Here is a 20,060-nt window from a genome sequence, read left to right as displayed (position 1 = left end):
TATTTAGCTGTATAAGATAAAGTTTCTATATTACATGGCACCAAAGGCTTTACAAAAACATCTCTCTTAGACTTTGATAATTCATCAAATGCTTTATCGTGGAAGGACCACAGGAGTTGGCGCTGAGCTTTTCTGTTTTGGTTTTTATTCCTTGTGGGTGTGCCCTGTGCTGGTCATTCTGCTTAGTAATGACCCACAAAGCATGCAGTTATTGTAGAAAGGACATTTCTGGAGGACATCAGTGGAAAGGTCCTTGTTCCCAGTTTCTGGAAACACATTCCTGTCTAATGTCAGGAGAGGAACTAAATGCTCTTGGTGCTGAGTCTTTAGGACAGAGGCAGTATGAACTCTAGGGGAGTGTAAGGTTTGCTAATTGAGACTAGTGTCTCAGAAGATTGTTATCAACTTTTTAAATTTTTAAATTTTATTTTTTTTAAGATTTTTTATTTATTTGAGACACACACACAGAGTGTGTGTGTGTGTGTGAGCGAGTACAGGGGGAGGTGCAGAGGGAGAGAGAGAAGCAGACTCCCCGCTGAGCAGAGAGCCCATGAACTTTTTTTAATAAGGAAAAATGGATTCCATCTGACAAAGCCAAAAAAAAAAAAAAATCCAAAGTTTTCCCACACTTTTCACTCTCTTCTTTCAAGGTGGCAGCAGTTCCATTTAATGCTAGGGTGCCGTGCTGTTTTCAAAAAATCAGAAAATGGGCACCTTGGGCTTGGTGTTTGTAAACAGCTTTCTGTATAATTAACTTTAACTTTTTTTTCCCCCAAGTCGGGGGTTGTCAACCTCAGCACTATTGACATTTTGGTCAGATGATACTTCATTGTGGTGAGCTGTTCTGTACGTTGCAGGCTGTTTAGCGACATCTCTGACCTCAACCAATCAGAGGTGCCATTAGCTCCCCACTTGTTATAATCAAAATGTCTCCCGACACTGTCACATGTCCCCTGGGGTGTAAAATTACCTCTGCCTGAGAAGCACTGCTCTGAGCAAAACAAGTGCTTATGTGTGTGTTTGAAGGTGGAACGCTAAGGGAGAGACATGGTTTACATTCAACTGTTCAAAAATCCTTCTGTTGTGTAAAGCAAGGCAGCAATGAATTCAGAACAGCAATTAGATCCACTGCTACCAACTTGAGATTATTGTTAAAAAATTTGTTATTGGGGCGCCTGGGTGGCTCATTCGGTTAAGTGTCCTATTGTTGATTTTCGCTCAGGTCACGATCTCAGGGTCGTGAGATCAAGTCCCATGTTGGGCTCCACGCTGAGCATGGAGCCTGCTTGCAATGCTCCCTCTCCCTCTGCCTCTCCCCTGCTCGTGCATGCATGTGTGAGTGTGTGTGTGCACTCTTTCTCCCTTTAAAATAAATCAATAAATCTTAAAAAATAATCATTAAACTTCGATTAACATACTATGCTATATTTGTTTCAGGTGGTGTCCAACACAGTGATCCTACAATTCTGTACATTATGCAATGCTCACCATGATAGGAGCAGTCATTACCTGTCACCACACAACCTTATTACAATATTATTAACTAGGCTGTATCTTTCATCTCCGTGACTTGTTTATTTCATAACTGGAAGATTGTACCCCTAATGCTCTCTACCTATTTCTTTTAGCCTGCCATCCTTCTCCCTTCTGGCAACCACCAGTTTGTTCTCTGTATTTAAGAGTTTGCTTCTGTTTCTGTTTTGTTTTGTTTGTATATTTGTCCAGCTTGGGATGGTTTGTGCAATTATAATGGCTTCCCTTTGGAATCTTGTTTGCTTTAACTCAACCATCTGGGGCACATTTGCCTGCTAACAGGGATTAGAATTGTATAGATAAGATGAACCTTAGAAATACAGGGACATTAAGACAGATAAAAAACAGTATTCCACTGGGAAGTAGAATTTATATCACATGGCTTAAAATGATGATTCTCTAATTTTAAAACAGAAGAGAACAAACCAGAACAGTCTCATGGCTTGTACTTGGTAGAGCTAGATTCAGACAAGTAGCTGTCCTCTCAGCTCGGCTGCTTGTGATGTTCACGGCTGTTAGTCACCTCGTGGTCCCCATTTCCCTCAGGGTTGAATCCAAGTGTTATCCTAGTGTTATCCCCACAGACTTCCCTCCTTCACTGAAAAGGTGGAGGGCATCTGAGGGGGACCCCCTACAGCCCTGTCTCTTACCCTCATCCCGTGTCCTCATGCCTGCCCCGAAGGAACTTCCCATCATGCCTTGACCCCAACCCCCCCAGTATCCTGTGGGCTCTGGTCCCTCTCCCCACCACTTTCCTTTTTATTTTCAGTCACCAATCTTTTCTGCACTGGTTGCTTTTCTTATGGTTTAACAGACACGCTCAATCAACACCCTAAAGTAAGCCACAGTTCCTGTCAAAACCCTGATCCAGGGGCGCCTGGGTGGCTCAGTGGGTTAAGTCTCTGCCTTCAGCTCAGGTCATGATCTTAGGGTCCTGGGATTGAGCCCCGCCTGGGCTCTCTGCTCAGCGGGGAGCCTGCTTCTCTCTCTCTCTCTCTGCCTGCCTCTCTGCCTACTTGTGATCTCTGTCAAATAAATAAATAAAATATTAAAAAAAAAAACCCCAAAACCAAAACTCTGATCCTTTTACCTCCTTCCCTTTTCTGCTGAGCCTCTGGGAGAGGAGCCTTCCCTTGGCATCTTCCTTTTTTCTCCCCCTGCCCCACTAGACCTCAGTCACCAGGTCCCCCTGTAACATTTCCCCACCACAGTCTAACTGCTGTGTGGAGACTACATCAGACTCATCTTTCTGCATCCCCTGCCCGCCACCCCCTGCACAATGTCTATGCGATAAGATACTCGTTGGATTGAAGGGATGAACTATCGGTGGATGCAGCACGATGAGGAGGATATGAGAGCAGGTTCTGGGGGCTGGGGGCTCGGGGCTGGCCCTGCCACCTTTTGGCTGTGTGATGTTAGGGCAGGTACTTAAGTTCCCTGACTTTCAGTATAACGGGCACCCTAACACAGCTACTGCGGGACTGCTGTGAAGGTGGAATGAGTTTATACACAAAACATGGTGCCTGCAATATTGTAAATGCTCGGGGACTGTTACACTGGGTATTACTAAATAGCTACACAGCTCAATGTGCTGTGATGCCTGCTGTTGTTTTCTAAGACTTCTCCCAAAGTGATTAGCTCTGAAAGTGCAGAGATATATCAAATTTTAGACTTTGCTCTTCTTTGCTGTTATACCCAATTCATAGGGTGAAATGTGTGTGAAATTTAGAGTCAGACAGGCTTGAATTCTCCTCTGCCTCTTGACCTGCTTAGTGTTGTAAAGTTACTCAGTATCTCTGAAGCTCATCAGGAGAATAAGAGTATCTATGGTTTTCTTTAGGATAACATCAGACAGTGTTTGTGAAGAACCTAGTGTTAGGGTTAGATAAGCGATAAGTATTATTTCCTAGAGATCTCCTCCATTTTCATGCGCCCCGTCCACTCCAAGCCTGCATCTTCTCACCCGTAGATGACCTCACCTGGACCCCTGACCCATCCTCCCACGGCAGCTGCTGTCCTTCCTCCCTGTTCTCAGCCACCTGGCTCCTCTGTTCTGCTCACTCACTGTAGGACCTCCTGGTATCTGCTCCCCTTGGCTCCCAGGGTCAGCTTTCAACAGTCTGACTCAGCATCATGCAATTGAGTAGATAGAGATGTTTGTGTAAAAACTATGTTTTAGATGAATGTCCCACAAAGGACCAGCAGCAACCACGGAAATGAGCTGGCCAAGGGCTAACAAAGACACTTCTCCAAACAGGACTGTTCCCCCAACTCTGACGGTGCAGTTCTGCAGATGAGCCGGAGCATCAGGACAGGACGTAGGAAGGAACTCGAGTAATTGCCAATTTAGGTTCAAAGAACAATTCCCTATCTCAGTCCACATGCCAGGAACATGAAAGCTCAACAGCATTTACTCATAAGGAAAAATAATAATGCTACAAAATGTAATCGCCCCCCCACCCAGCAGTACAATGGGATCATTGTCAGTTTGGGGGGGTCAGGAACACAAATGACTGATACAGATGTGAATGATAAGGAAATAAAGGTAGGCATCACAAAACTCTTTTCTTTCCCTCCCTCCTTCCCTTCCTTTTTTAGGGAGAGGGAGAGAGAATCCTAAGCAGGCTCCATGCCCAGTGCAGAGCCTGACACGGGGCTCAATCCCATGACCTTGAGATCATGACCTGAGCTGAAATCAGGAGTCAGACACTTAACCAACTGAGCCACCCAGGAGCCTCCAAACTATTTTATTTCTAAATCAAACTTCATTCTTGTGAAAGGCCAAGCATTTGTTTTGGAAAGACCTCAAAAATGGAGATTTTTAGGACCTTTCTGGAGGGATTCTGGGCCTGCTCCTACTCCCCTGTCCCGAGAAAAGTCCAGCCTCTTTCTCCCCTTGGGACCAGGCGTGGTTCGACTCCTTTATACCTTCACAGGTCCAGCCTTTGTGAAGTGCTGTCCGTCCCTTTTTTCGGGTCCCAGTGTTGTTCCAATTAATTCCTTCTGCCTGCTTCCCGTGCTGGGCCCCATCCCATCCCATCCCCTCACTGCTGGCTATTTGTGCCCGCTCTGGCCTCATCTCCTGCTTCACGGGACCGCCCACGCATTCCTTTCTCAAGCCTGGGTTCAGCCTTAGGGTTTAAAACATGCGAGGAATCAAACCCTGCAATTAACATTGTTCCCATCAAGGGTCCTTGACATCCGCACAAAGCCAAGTACTCTTTCTCTGGAGCTCTCTCCTCTCCCAGCAGGATTTAAAGCTCCCTGAAGGCAGCGCCATGGGGACCCCCCTGGCCTGGGGCTTCCAGTTCTCCCCTGAACGCCTGGCTCAGGATTAGACACTCAGTTGGCGCTCAAGCTGCAACCAGGGATGGCGCGTTTGTTGGGTCGCCAAATGATGCATTACTGTTTTGAGAATCTCGGAAATCCTTCTGAAGTACACTGGGCTCTAAAGTTAGGGATTTTATAACGCTGGTATAAACAGTTGCGTTTAAGGCGATTTTTCTCACCATCTTAAAGCTGCCAGTAATTCTTGAACCTTCTCTAATCCCACACTTGCAATTATGTGGAAAATTCCCAAATGGCGTAGTTCTATTCCTAGAAAGTTGAAATACAATAGCCCTTAAATTAATTTCATCTGTAACTACTCCTCAATCATAAAAATTATGCCATTGAGCCATTATGATATGTGATTGAATCCCTTATCAAATCTCTATAGATAGCCTAAGAATGTAACCAAGGCTCTTTTAATTTGTAATATTTAAAAGATTACATGGTTCAGCTCTTAGGGCCAAGCTAATTGCCTGTGAATACATTCTTGGTATTCGAGAAGCAAAGTTTGCTTGTTTAGTTAAAAGATTTATTTCATCATATTTTGGAGAATTACTTTTTCCATATTACTTAAAAAAATTGTTTTGATTGCAATATCCAAGCAAGCTAATATCCAAGATAGCAAATAGGAGAGAGGTTAGGAGACTGCCCTTCTATTTCAGAATATATGTGAAGTAAAATATTGGTGATCATGGAAGGTGGAGGATGTTTTTCCTTCTATGGAAAAATCAGAAAATGTAGGGCTGCCTAGAAGAGAAACTCTCACAGGCTTCCAGGGGGTCTGAGCTCTTAGAGGCACCTGCCTGTAGGTGGAGGGATCTTCTCTCCTGTCTTCTGTGTTCTCCTCAGTGGGGCGTCCCCTACCGGGACTCCCTCTCCTACTACTGGCCATGTTGTCGCACATGGTTGTCTGCTGCTCTCCCTTGCTTCACTCCACTCCTCTATCTGCTTCGTCCCCTCAGTATTGGTCTCCTCATGTCAGCTTTTCCTCAGCAGGGAGGAATGGGGGGATGAGTCAAGGACAGATCTCTAACGAGGGGGCAAACTCCAAATAACTGAACACTTAACCATTCTGTGGACCTAGTATGGGAGGGACCTCCAGACCTCCAGCAACCCCTTGTTATTCAGGGAAGGTGACAGCACAGCATCAAGCTGGCTTCTGGGGTCTGTGTTTATGTACTTTCTCCATCAAGTTTTCTTCTTCCTCTTTTTTTTTTTTTTAAGATTTTTTATTTAATTATTTGAGAGTGAGAGATAGTGAGAGAGAGAGCACATAGGATCGGGGAGGCGAGGGAGAAGTAGACTCCCCACTGAGCAGGGAGCCTGATGCAGGCTCCATCCCAGGACCCGGGATCACGACCTGAGCTGAAGATGCTTAACCGACTGAGCCACCCAGGTGCCTCTCCATCAAGGTTTATTCTTAATTTAGACAGTTTTTCATGCACAGTAAGTCTTTCTTTAAACTGTCACTAAAGCCACAGGAGTTCAGGGCCGTGGCAGGAGGGATCATGTAGAAAGTGGCGAAAATTTGGGGCTTTGGGACCAGTGGGGTACAACCCTTATCCATTCAGATTCTAAACCATCCAAAGCCCCTGGTCATCCAAACGGAAGGGCACGGCCTCCCCCCTCCCCCAGTTCCTCGCTCACAGACTCCCTGGACAGAAAGGTCCCTCTTAATCAGGTCTTCGTGGTACAGAGAGTAACAGATTTTTAAAATCTCAGCATATCTGAAATGGGATTGTCTTTGGATCCACAGTGCATGGTAGCTCAGTGATGCAAATAATGGTACATTGCACAGGGAGTGGTGATGAGATGCAACCCAGTCCCTACGATCCCAGAGCCCCCCAGCGTGGCTTTGCTAAGGGGACAGAGGAAGAGGAGCCCTCAGTGTGGTGCAGGCAGTCAGCTGGGGCCCGGAAGAGGTGGGTGGGAGAGGGGGCATGAACCTGACACCCAAGAGTGCAGACGGCTCTAGCTCACCTCCCAGCGCAGGGTGGCACGTGACTCTGGGTGACTCCACTGCCTCGCCTTCAGACAGCATCACCTCAATTTCACCCTTGGTATCCACACAGCATTGTAAACCAAGGGGGAAGCAAGTAGAAACTTACAGAGATTATTTTCCCACAGATGATCTCCAGAAAGGGAATTTTCAAGCTTTAGGAAAGCTCAGTTTTCCACCAAAACTCCAAATCCGACCCCCTTTCAAATACCATGTTTCATGTCAACAAAAATGTCCTTGCCTTCTCCTCCCGCCCACAGTAAACTTTCAAGGTAGCAGCAAAATAAGTTCTATTTTTTCCCAAGTTCCAGTATCCATAGGCACTTTCTTAAACATTAGGGTTTTATTTTATTTATTATTATTTTTTTTAAACATTAGGGTTTTAAATCAAGAGTCGGACGCTCAACTGACTAAGCCCCCCAGGTGCCCCTCCTCGACCAGTTTTAATAGGCTTTTAATTACTGAGATCTAGGTAATGGTTGATGTTCAAAGTGTCAGAGAATATTCACAGCCAAGTGCTAACCAATCAGAAGAGATGTCAGCCATACATGAGAACAAGTTCCTGGAGGCATTAGCCGTGTCCACACACCCTTTAACTGGCCCGTTGTGGGAAGGTCCAGGGGATCTTGGAAGTGGGCCAGGGTGGCATTTGGGGAATCCAGTACAGAAGTATTTAAATATTTTAATTTATTTATCTTATTTTTTTTTAAGATTTTATTTATTTATTTGAGAGAGAGAAAGAGCATAAGCAGGTAGAGGGGCAGAAGGAGAGGGACAAGCAGACTCCCTGTCTAGCAGGGACCCCAACGAGGGCCTCGATCCCAGGACCCTGGGATCATGACCTGAGTCAAAGGCAGATGCTCAACCAACTGAGGCACCTGTGTACCCCTAAATATTTTAATAATGATACAGCTGTAATTTTCCCTGCAGATACGTAGTGGCTGCCTCGAGTACAGTGTTAAGAAGGATTCTGAAGTTCTATGTTTGGAAGACATGATAAATAGTCATCTTGCGAGGGTGGTGGATGGGAATGAGAAATCTGTGCATAAATGGTGGATGTGGACTACATGGGTGGTGGATGGCAAAGGCATGTGTGCCAGATATTTGCAACCCTAGTCAACAGGCCTATTACTATCATAAAAGAGAATTCTGTTAGCATCCTAGGAGAGGATTCAAACAGCAAGCTTGGACACTGTTGTGGATTAAATAGTGTCCTCCAAAAATTGCTGTCTACCTGGAACCACCGAATGTGACCTTATTCTTTTTTTTTTTGAAATAAGCTCTTTATAGACTTAATTAGTTAAACATCGAGATAAGCTGACACTGGATGATGGTTGACTCTAATCCAGTGAGAATGTCTTTGTAAGAGACAAAAAAGGACACACAGAGATAGGGAGATGACCAAATAAAGTTGGAGGAGATTGGAGTGACACTATAGCTAAGGGATGCCAAGGGCCACCAGAAGCAGAAGAGGCCAGGAAGGATTCTCTGCTAGTGCTTTTGGGGGGAGCACAGCCCCCCTAGACTTCAGACCTCAGAGCCTCCAGAGCTATATAAGAATAACTATCTGTTGTTTTAGCCAGTTGAACAGTGTAATTGGTGCAGTCCCAGGAAACTTAAACAGGAACAAATAGATGCCTTGCTAATGGTGGGATTTAGAGCATTGGTGATACTTATTTTGGGGAGATCCTGTAATCTGTAGCCACCCCATCATAGCCACCTGTGATTATGGTGGTATTGATTTCTGGGTCTATCATGCTAGGATCCAGGTAGACAGCAATACTGAACTACTGAAAAAGCCAGGGACTCCCACCTCTCATTCCCTTTCCCCAACTCGAGGCACGCCCTGGAGCACCGTGGCCAGCATTTTCAGAGGGTGAGGAGGAAACAGATCCCCTTCTGCCAAGACCATAAGGACAGATGTGCCCAGGAGGCGGCTGACCTTCTGTTCACCTTGAAAATCTATCAGGACACCAGCGTTGCCAATGGATGATTTAAAACCACCTTATACCTGGAGCACCGGGGTGGCTCAGTCAGTTGAACGCCTGACTCTTGGTTTTGGCTCAGGTCATGATCTCAGGGTAGTGAGATCGAGCCTCACGTTGGGCTCCCTGCTTAGCGAGAAGTCTGCTTCCCCTCTCTGTCTCCCTCTGCCCCTCCCCACTGCTTGTGAACTCTCTTTCTCTCTTTTTGGCTAAAATAAATAAGTCTTAAAACCATCTCCTACCCGTGATCACCAAAAAATGCTTGGGATAATGACTATAATTGAAATGCATACCTGCAATGTTAAACTCTCTGGCCAGTTGAATATTTGCAAATTGAAAATCTGTCCAAAGTGAACTCGGAAGTCTGCCCCGAGTGGCCGACTGTCGGTCCTGGACACTTCCTTGTCGTTGAAGATCACTTTTATATATATCGAGCGCCTCTTGACATCCTCCCTTCGCAAGACCTCCACCCTGCAAAGTGAGACCGATCATAGATGGGGTTAGTAGTTTACTAGGGAAAACTGGAGTGTCTGACAAATGGGCACTGCACAGAACAAGATACACTGGAGATGACTCCGCCAGTCACTGGAGCTCTTGTCCCGCCAAGACAGCCACGGGTCTCGAGGAACTTCATAGAACAAATTGCAATATGGACTAAGAAATGTGCGCTCCAGAGTCCAGCAGGGACCGGGGAACTGCAGTCTAAGCATCATTCACTCTGTTACGGTGTCCTTAATTGTTTTAAAGAAGCCTCATGTTTGCACCCCAAAGCTTTAAGTATTTTTTAAATTTAATTTTATTTTTTCAGTGTTCCAAGATACCCTGTTTATGCACCACACCCAGTGCTCCATGCAATACGTGCCCTCCTTAATACCCACCACCAGGCTCACCCACCCGCCAGCCCCTACCCTTCAAAACCCTCAGTTTGTTCCTCAGGATCCACAGTCTCTCATGGTTCTTCGCCCCCTCTGATCATAGTCCTTGTAAGTACGGTGAATCCAATTCATAAGGGAGAGTAATAATGTATATTTGGGGGGGGATTTTTAATCCTAAAAATGTAATAGCATATTGTAACAGGTCAAATCCACTTTTCCAAGATTCCAGTTTTTTTTTTTTTTTTTTTTTTGTTAACACTTTCCAACGATGAGTATTCACTGGATGCAGAGGCTTAAGAACGGTTTCTTTTTTCTTTAAAGGCCACTTGGATTCCAAAAAAAGGTATCCCGGCCAGCATATCATTCTTTTAGCCAGGAAGTTAAAAAAAATTGAAACCCCCAAGAGTAGTTTTTAATTTTATCGTGTATATTTTCAGAAATACCCACCCAGAGTGACAGTCATTGGTTAAGTCAATAGCAACTCAAGTTCGGTAAGAACAGGGAACGTTTAGAAAAATGAAAATCCAAAGCACATTCTGGTGTGAAGTCTTTTTTTCTAAACTGCAGTGAGACAGGGGTGCTTGGGTGGCTCAGTTGCTTACGTGTCTGAATTCAGCTCAGGTCATGATCCTAGTGTCCTGGGATCAAGCCCCGCATTGGGCTCCTGGCTCAGCTGGGAATCTGCTTCTCCCTCTGACCTACCCCCTGCTCTACCCCCTGCTCATTCTCTTTCTCTTTCTCTCTCAAACAAATAAAAAATACTCTAAAAAAATTAAAAAAATAAATTTCAGTGAGATATACACAACATAACACAATTTTACCTATTTTTAAGTGGACTATTCAGTGGCATTAAATACATTCACAATGTTATGCATCCATCCCACCAACCTTCTCAGGAATGTTTTCAGCATCCCAAATAGAAATTTTGTACCCATTAAATTCGGTGGTAGTTTTAACTCTTTATATCTCTGTAATTTAGGCCCATCCCAGATATAGAATTCCTCCAATGACTTCAACATTTTTTTTCTATAAAGGAGTTTAACACCAAATTTCAAGAATAATTCAAGACACCTGAAGACTTGACTTAAGAGTTATATTATGGTTTCTTCCCAGTAACCTGCTACAAACAGAACTAAGACCCCCCCCCACCCGCATGGTCCCCCTTAAGTGATGGCCTGATGAGAAGTGTCAATCATGATCACTGGTTTCGGGTAACCTAGGTTATAATCCCAAATCCCAGTGAGAAACCAGGAAATTCAAGACTGAATTATATATTCTCAGTCAAAATGAGACTCATGACAAAAGACTGCCAAAACTAGTGCAAATTTTCCCTTTAAAAAAACATGTAATCACAGGTGCCTGGGTGGCTCAGATGGCTAAGGGTCTGTCTTCGGCTCAGGTCATGATCTCCAGGTCCTGGGATCAAGCTCCGCATTGGGCTCCTACCTCAGCTGGGAGTCTGCTTCTCCCTCTCCCTCTGCCTGCTGCTCCCCCTGCTTGTGCTCTCCTTGTCTGTCTCTCTCAAATGAATAAATAAAATCTTTTAAAAAAGAAAACAAAAGACATGTAATAAAAAAAATAAAACCCCACTGTGTAATCACATATTTTGGATGTTCATGTTTTTTAAAATATGGCATGCTATTTGTGGCTTTAAAATAGCTAATTCAGTACTGGGGAATAGTTTATATATATGTAGCATCTGAATGCTATGAAGTTGGGAGAACAGATATAGAAAGCCATAATTAAAAAATATATTATTGGTACATTAACAGAAGTTTGAAACTAAGGAGGCTGTAGGAAGTCTTACATGGACATTCTAATGAATCCCCACAACCTAATTATCTCTGAGGGTGACCAAATTTATTATATGTACAGATGTATGTGTATAAGGTGACGCTTCTGACTGTTTCTCTCTTAGGCATCATATGAATGACTAGAAATGTATTTCTTTTTTTCCGAGAGCAAGACAGAAAGAGAGAAAGCACACGTAGGATAGGAGGGGCAGAAGGAGAGACAGAATCTTAGGTAGGCTCCAGGCCCAGCACAGAGCCTAACATAGGGCTCGGTCTCACAACCCTGAGCCTAAATCAAGAGTCCGACGACGCTTAATCAGCCGAGCTACCCAGGGGCCCCTAGAAGTATATTTCTATCAAAGCTGGAGAATATGCTTCAGATGGCTACAGGGGCTATCCGTAGTTCCTCTGGGAGGCTCTCTGGGGACCTTCAAAGAGAGAAGCTAGCCCCCCGGGGCAGCTGGAGACAAGAGTCAAGGACAGACCTGCATGTCTGTGCCCAGGAGCAGAGAACAAGCTACCAGTGGACAGAAGACTCCCCAGGTTACAGACAAAGTCTCCAAATCAAAAGCCATGCAGATACCACCTGCCCTAGGCGACTTCCCTCAGCGTGCTCCTGAGTGGTCCATCGGGATGCCCGAGGTAGGGGAACTGTGGGAAATCATCAAAATATGGACAAATACCTATGCGTTCATGTAGTTCCATCTGAGAAAGACTTACAGAGCTCAGGATTCTCCTGATCATATGGGCCAGACAGGGGCCATCTACTCACCTGGGACACTGCTCGTTGGGAGTGATGCTCCCCGCCAGGCTCAGCTCCGGCACCAGCGTGGGCTCCCCGGGCCTTCTCCTGCTCTGGGCTGCCCTCTCCCTCACCTGTTGCTCTACCAGCGCCTGATCGGTGGGCTCCGGGGGGACTGGCTTCACAGGCTCCTCCCCGGGATACGGCTCCTCCAAGCCCTCGTCGGGATGCTCTTCAACAGCTTGCTTTTTTTTCTTCTTCTTGGCCCTCTGTTGGACAGAAGGCAATCTATATCAAGCAGACATTTTGCAATTTTGCTTACGACCACAGTCTTCAGAACCAGATAGACCCGGACGCCCACCCAGCTCTGCCTCAAGCCGCTGTGTGTCCTCCGGCAGCCGCGTGACCTCTCTATGCCTGTTTGCTCATCTACAGAATGGTAACGATCACAGGAAGCTCTCCCAGGGCTGCTGAACTGAGGTAATGCCTGGGACCTCGAAAGAGCTTAAAAAGGTTAGCTGTTCTGGTGATCATTAATATGGTTCTAAAGGTCAAGGATACATCTTGAAAGTAAAGTAAGGCTTGTGGGCAGAGCTATGGCAGGTCACCCTGATCTGTTACTTACTGTGCCTGGAGTCAATATTGCAGGGTTATGTGTACAAAGGGAAGCCCAGAAGCATCAATGCCCTGCCTTCCACGGGAGACAGAACAGAGCCAGCAGAGGCCCCAGTCAGCCTGTCCAGTTTCCCTCCTCCAGCCTCAGGGGCGGCCTCCCAGACCCCTCCTGTCCCCAAGGTCAGCCCTGCTCAAGGCCGAGGGGCTTGACAAACCTGGGCTTTCTTCCAGGCTTTCCACTGCTGGTACTCGGCTCTGTATGCCTCCATCTTCTGTTCATACTCTTCCCTGCGCTCTTCCAACAACTCACTTATCTCAGCTTGAATTTCTGCCTCATATGCTTCTTCGTCTGCTTCCTGGTCAACTTTTTCCCTTTAAAAGAATTTACAGTAGCTTCATTATCTCTTGACATTAAGTAACAGAGTAGTAATAACAGCAAACACCTGTATGGAGCTTGACAGGTCCTCGTCTGACAGCTTTGCACCAGTTAGCCCTCAACCCTGGGAGGCCGAAACTACGATCATCTGCACTTTACATGCAAGGAGACCAGGGCACAGAGAGATGAAGGAACTTGCCCAAGGACACACAGCTGGCGAGTGGAAGAGCTGAACTATGAGCTATAGATTGCTATTTATGGCTAAGCAACGATGCCCCCCTGGGCTAAGTGACGCAGACAGCATACAGACACGGTCCCTATAGATTCCAGGCCAGGAGGGGTAGTGGGTCATCGCAGTTACTAGTGCTTCAAGTCTCTGAGGAACCTCTTCATTATGTTGCTTCTGAGCCCCTGAAACTACTAGTCTGACTTTGGATTGGCAATTTGAGTTTTTCTTTGATGATTCTGCTGACACTTTATCAGGAGCTCTGACCAGCCCAAAGCAGTGTTTCCTGCAGTGTGCTTGGTAGGACATTAGTCCTGTGAGATCTCCTGCCCTAAAAGGTGCTGTGGCCCTAGCCACACCGAGATTAAATAAACGTGGTATGTGAAACAGCTCGTGATTCTTCTGGAAAGCGGTGGCAGGCACGCCACACCCAACACCTCCTTCCTCGTCCCCAGCCCAACATTGTAGCTCATTGCCCAGGCTTACTTGATCACTGCCGCCAGGCCTTCAGGTTCTACTCCTAAAGTTCCTATTCCTTTTGGATAAACTTACTCAGGTGTCTGAGGCTGACACAGATTTGCTTACATTCACGTGGGGCCTGGTGGTTTAGCCATTAGCATTTCCCTAGGGCACAGACTCAGCGCTCCAGGATACTACTGAAGACCTCACTTTGGAAACAAAGTAGCACTGGAAATTTATAAACATTGTAGAAATCTGACTCAGAAATTATGCTCCATCTTCGATATATAGAGACCCACTCGCTTTGCTCCCTGTTATTCAGAGGCATACATAAACTAGTGAAAATTCAATGACTTTTTCAGGGAAGAATTTATGCTGTCGTAAGGTGGCTAGGTGAATCGAGAGTGTGGAGAAGGGCACTCCAAAAGAATTTAGGAGGCAGCTACTTATGGAAAGAAGGGGAGTTAAGGATCACAAAAAGTGTCACCTACAGGTGACCTTAAGGGCAAATTTCCTATAAAGTTTAGTTTATTCTAAACTGAAGGAAGGAGGAAAGAGAAAGCAGGGAAATATTTATGTTCTGCTTCTGGGAAGGAGAGGTAGTCTGGGAGATGGAATTCGGAAGCTGAAACACTGGAATTTCTGGAAGACACCGTGGTTTCTTTGGGACAGATTGTATGAATTTGTTTTTCTTCAGCTAATATTAACTGAGCAGATACTGAATGGCGGGTGCTCTATTTGGGATCAGAGATCCAATGGCAACCTGGTCCTTTCAGAAAGCATGATCCTGTGTTTGTCCTGGGAACTGTAGGATGTTTTCTGAGCCTCATGAAAATTACAACCCTGAAAGAAAATTACAATCCACAGCTATTTTTGGCTGAAACAGGGCTGTCTTCAAAGCAAAGTATCCAATAACTGCCCACATTTGTTACTTTTCTTGTCGATGTATGGTACAACACTTACTCAGAAACAACTGGGAACACCAGCAGCAGAGATGCTCTTTACTTAATATACAGAATATGGTTTTATTGTGATAACTGTCCTCTTAGTCATGTATCAAAGTCTAGAGAATTACGGAGCATAAATGTTATCCAAGCATACTTTCTCCACACCGTACACAAAGATCAATTCCAAACGGACCAAAGATGAATGAGGAAGACAAAACTATAAAGATTATAGAGACAATAGAGTAGAACATCAACTTGACTCAGGGGAAGTATTTCTAAAGCAGCAGCAGAAAGCACCGATCATAAACAGAAAGATGAACATATCTTATCTGCTTAAAATTAAGAATTTCTGTCCTCAAAAAGCAGCAAGAGGAAGTAAGAGGCAACTACAGAGGGTATCCGCACATCATCAACAAAGGCCCCTGTCCAGGACATACACAGAACTCCCACCAACTATGAAAAGGAAACAAAGACAACCAATTCAGTCCAAAATTCAACAGAAGCCTTGAACAGACAGAGGAAGTCCAAATGGCCAATTCTTGAATGGAAAAATCAGGTCAAGCAAAGTGTAATGTTTGACAACAGCAGGGGACATGGACGGTTTGGGTGATTGGGATCCACAGGAACACTGGCCAGAGTACAGGTGGGCACAACCACTCCAGAAAAGTGTCTGGCCTCGGCATGTGGGTAGCAAAGAAGCGCATCCCCTAAGACACAACGATGTTACTTCCAGGTGTATTTTGGGGAAAGCTTAGATGCATGTACCTTAAAACACATGCTGAAGGATCCCTACAGAAGTGCTGTCTGTAAGCTGAGAAACAGAAGCAACTCAAATGTCTGTCAACAGTGAAATGGGCAAATTTTGTTGTATTCATATAATGAAGCATTATAAACAAAGAAAATATATAAACTCCAGCGAACTATGTGATATTAAGTAAATGGTTCTCACATAGTTGTGAAGAAACACTAAAGACTGTAGATAGGTCACATACAGGGGATATTAAACTATCTTTTCTTAGGAATTACACACAGATGGGAACAAGGAAACAAGGACACGCTGATCATAAAAATGTGGGAAATGGTTACTTCTGGGAGGGAGAGGGAAGTAGCTGGGGTTAGGAACATGGGGGCTGGTAATGTCCCCAGGCACTGGTAATGCCCCATTTCTTAACCTGGGGAGTGGTTACATCATTATTTATTTGTTTTCTTAGTCGTTATTACTTGTTAATTATTTATTCATAATTATTTTTAAGCCGTATCCATGTTTTATGCATTATTACTTGTTAATTATTTATTCATAATTATTTTTTAAGCCGTATCCATGTTTTATGCATTTTCTCTATGCATATATATCCCAATAAAACAACTTTTGAAAAAAGCGTACTTTCTCAGAACAAGTTTCAAGGGTGTATTCGTAAACCTCTGAAATTCTCGAAGGGATTTCATCTCCTTCCAAACTTTTATGATGGTTTTAAGCAATGTTCGATCTTTTTCTTGTTCAGTGTCGCGTAGTTTTCTTGTTTGCCTAAAAGACAGAATATTATTATTATTATTATTTATACACATCAAAAACTAATGATGTATAGTGACTAACATATCAATAAAAAAGAAGATACTAAAAAATTTACAAAAAGTTATTTAGATGGTTTGCAAATAGAAAGAAGAAACTAATAACTATAATAACTATATATAATAAACTATAATAACTATAGCATAGTATATTTAACTTGATACCTATGATACTTCTTAAGTGCTGGAAATCCAACGATATGAATGGAAATTTGAAGACAATAAGAGGCCAATGTGTTTCAAGAGGTTATTTGGTTTTGTTTTCCCTAGGTGAATCTGACTTCAATTAAACTAAGTTACCTTCTAAAGTTCTTATTAATACTATGTACCCTTAGGCAAACAGCCATCTTTGAAATTGTAAAAATAAGAAGCCCAGTAAACTCAATTCTCATGGACTAAACTATTATACACTTAGGGAAGTACGTTGTTGTCCTAGTTAACAACAAACATACTGAAGTCTGTCTCTGTTAACACAAATCACAAGTTCTACATTTAGGAGATGAGGTAATGTCACTGCCTGCCGAGGAGAGTTTTCTAACCAGATTAACAATATTTCGGGTTGCTTTGAAGAGGCACCAAATGGTTGGTGATTGTTGGAAACGCTTTCATGTTTATTTCCATTATTTAAAGTGTCTGGGAATTATTTAATGCCTTACTTTAAGCCCTCTTACGAATGAGAGTCAAATCCAGAACCCAAATGTACTCTATTATGCTATTAATTACTTAATTAGACAATTTTTCTTTTCTTGAACAAGCACCAGGTGTTTCTCCAGATGATTCAGAAATGTCTAGGAGATTGGGGGTGTCTTTGTCCTCAAGGAATTTACCATTTAGCTCAGGAATCAGACACACAGACAAATGACGACATACAATGTGAGATTTGCCTAAGAGAGTGCCCTTGGAAACCACGGAGGCAGGGTCTCATTAATTAGCATCTTCTGACCTCCAGAAGGAAGGTCCGAGCCTGGAGGGTGTACTTGTGATGACTCAGCTGTGGAGGTGGTACAGAGGCCTAGGTTTCTAATCATTTAGCTGCCGGCTCCAGAAAAGGAGGATGGTAGGAGATGACAGCCGGTTAGCGACTGGATGGCCAAGATTCGAGACTCTCTGAAGACCGCACAGAAGCAAGAAAGCAATGAATTAAGAAACATTCTCCTTCATCATCATCTTCTTCTTCTTTTTTTTTTTTTTTAAGATTTTATTTATTTATCTGAGAGAGAGTGAGGGCACACAAGCAGAGGGGAGGGGCAGAGGGAGAGGCAGACTCCCCGCTGAGCAGGGAGCCCAGGGAGGGGCTAGATTTCAGGACCTTGAGTTCTTGACCTGAACTGAAGTCAGGTGCTTAACCGTCGGAGCCACCCAGGCACCCCCAAAATGTTCTTCTTGAAAATCAGTAAGGCATGTGTTTGAAGGCACAGAGGTTGGAATCAGACTCTGTAGGTTTTGCTGGCCTCGGGCAAACAACTTAACTTCTCCAAGCCTCATCTGTGAACTCAGGGTGCTAATGGAATGCACTCCATAGGGCTGTTGAGAGGAGTAAGAGTTAATACGAGAACCGTGCCTGACATCCGGTAAGTGACCCACAAATGTTAGCTGTCATTATCAAGTGGCCTATTCTTCTCTTAAGCTGCCTCCTTTGCCTCCTTTTGAAAAACTTCAATGTAATATTATTTTACTGAGTTACGTGACACCTTAAGGCTTCCTGATATACTTTCTACTTGCTTTTTTAGTACCTGACAAAATAGTTTCTCAGAAATGCTGAAAAAGAACCCCTGGCAAGAAAAATTTGACATCTGAGCTAAAGAAGAAAGCATCATGGAAGAATATTTAATGACAAATCACAGTCAGGGCTCTAGAGGAAAGGAAAAGGCAGTTTTGTTCAAGGAATCAGGTAACCCTTTTTGAAACCTGGTACAGATGGAGTCCAGAGTGTGGAACGGAGTTTCAAGCCAGAGGTGAAATTCTGGGAGCCACTGGCTTCTGGATGATCTTTCCAACCACAGGACTGGATTCAAATGTCAGGAGGAAACGCAGATTAATAACGAAAACAAGAAGAAACACTTGTGAGGAACTCTGAACCTTTGGGAGCTGGGCAGAGGAGAGTAAGTAGATAAAGGACAGTGGGAAGGACAGGGGCAGGAGAGGGGTGCAGACATCCAAGACAGGGTGGCGTAGGGAGGGGAAGGGAAGAAATATGTCATACCAGGCCTCTCTGGTGACAAGACCTCTCATGGTCAAGAGGCCAGGTAGCAGGAGGGGCTTAGCAAGGCGGAGGCGCCCAGGGCCTGTGGCAAGATCAGCCTCCAAGGAAAGGTGGGGGGGGCAGTGAGGATGGGTTTGAGTGAACGGGAGGCGAGGGAGTAGAGCTGCAAGAAAGCTAGTGTTTTCCACAAGTTTGGGTGTGAAGGAAAATAGAAAGTGGCAGCCGGATGGGGATCTAGAGTCATATTTTTATTTGTTCAAGTCTGAGTAGGTCTGAGGGCGAAGACCCAGTAGAAAGAGTTAAATGCAGTGCTTCCCTATCTTGCACGAACACCCACGCTGCCTTCCCTTTAGGGCTGGTTCCAGTTCAGGGGACAAGCGATGAGGTCAGGAGGCCATTTACAGAAGGTAAGATGGAGAATGACTGAAGTGCTGGGGCCGAGGTGAGCTGCACCTGCCAGGGACCCTCTGCATAGCCAGTGGGGCCTCCCAGGGACGCTGGTCAGCGGCAGCCAGGGCCCGCATGAGGGGAGAGCCAGGAGCAGGCCATCTGCTTAGATTTGTTTGAACAATAGTGAAATGTCAGGAAAGGGCTAGAACCCACTCTCTTACTGGGCCAGAAATGCTGGATCACAGAGGCGTTCATCTCCAGCGGCAGCGGAAAGACTGCCCTGGGTCTGGGGGTCCGGGGGGTCCGCAGGGCCCCCCTGCATGGTCTGTCCATCTCTCACAAAATTCTGCTAGTTCTCAAATACTGATGAATAAATACGAGTCCTATAAAACCACTACTGTATTCAGGACAGCTTTCTATCATTTTTCTTACCCAATGTATGCTTAAGCAAAAATTATTTTCACAAGGAGGCTGCATTGTGGGCTTTTTTTTTTTTAAGACTAAATAAGAATTTTCCTTTTAAAACATACTCTTCATACTTTTACAGTGATAGTATCTCAACATTGCTAATTTCCACTTTGCTGGAGGAATTTCCAACTCCAGGCTAGACTGTAAAAAGAAAAATATATATTGAAAGTCCTTGATTTATAAATTCCTGTTCTAAGAATTCATTCTGTGGGAATACGCATGCACACAAGAATGTCAATTAGTGTGCAGTTTCTATAATAAAAAAAATAGGAATAATACAAACGCCTATCAACAGGGAACATCACATCTCTATAATGTCAGCCTTTGAATAATGATACAGGGGTGCCTTGGTGGTGCAGTTGGCTAAGCATCTGACTCAGAGTGTGGACTCAGGTCATGATCTCAGGGTCTTGGGACTGAGCCCCAGGTCAGGCTTCACGCTCAGCAGGGAGTTTGCTTTCGATTCTCTCTCTCTGCACCCCCCAGCCCCGTGCTTGTGGGCGCACACCTGTGCAAATGCTCTCTCTCTAAAATAAATAAATCTTTAGGG

At 44.6% G+C, this 20,060-nt stretch overlaps 1 protein-coding gene across 3 annotated transcripts in view; it reads right to left on the bottom strand.

The window, feature by feature from the left end:
* The window catches only part of CC2D2A (coiled-coil and C2 domain containing 2A), a 135,208-nt gene that overhangs the window by 59,065 nt on the left and 56,083 nt on the right, over nucleotides 1-20,060 (bottom strand). For all 3 annotated transcript variants that reach the window (XM_080795297.1, XM_080795298.1, XM_080795299.1), the window contains 4 exons: nucleotides 16,265-16,405; nucleotides 13,088-13,244; nucleotides 12,288-12,526; nucleotides 9,141-9,318 (listed from right to left, as the gene is read on the bottom strand). In XM_080795297.1, coding sequence (XP_080651423.1) covers nucleotides 9,141-9,318; nucleotides 12,288-12,526; nucleotides 13,088-13,244; nucleotides 16,265-16,405 — 715 coding nt within the window. The remainder of the gene's footprint in view (nucleotides 1-9,140; nucleotides 9,319-12,287; nucleotides 12,527-13,087; nucleotides 13,245-16,264; nucleotides 16,406-20,060) is intronic.

The sequence above is a fragment of the Martes martes genome (assembly GCF_963455335.1).
Source record: "Martes martes genome assembly, chromosome: 2".
Taxonomy (NCBI): domain Eukaryota; kingdom Metazoa; phylum Chordata; class Mammalia; order Carnivora; family Mustelidae; genus Martes; species Martes martes.
The sequence above is the reverse complement of the archived record's forward strand: the minus strand, read 5'-3'. Positions and strand labels throughout refer to the sequence as shown.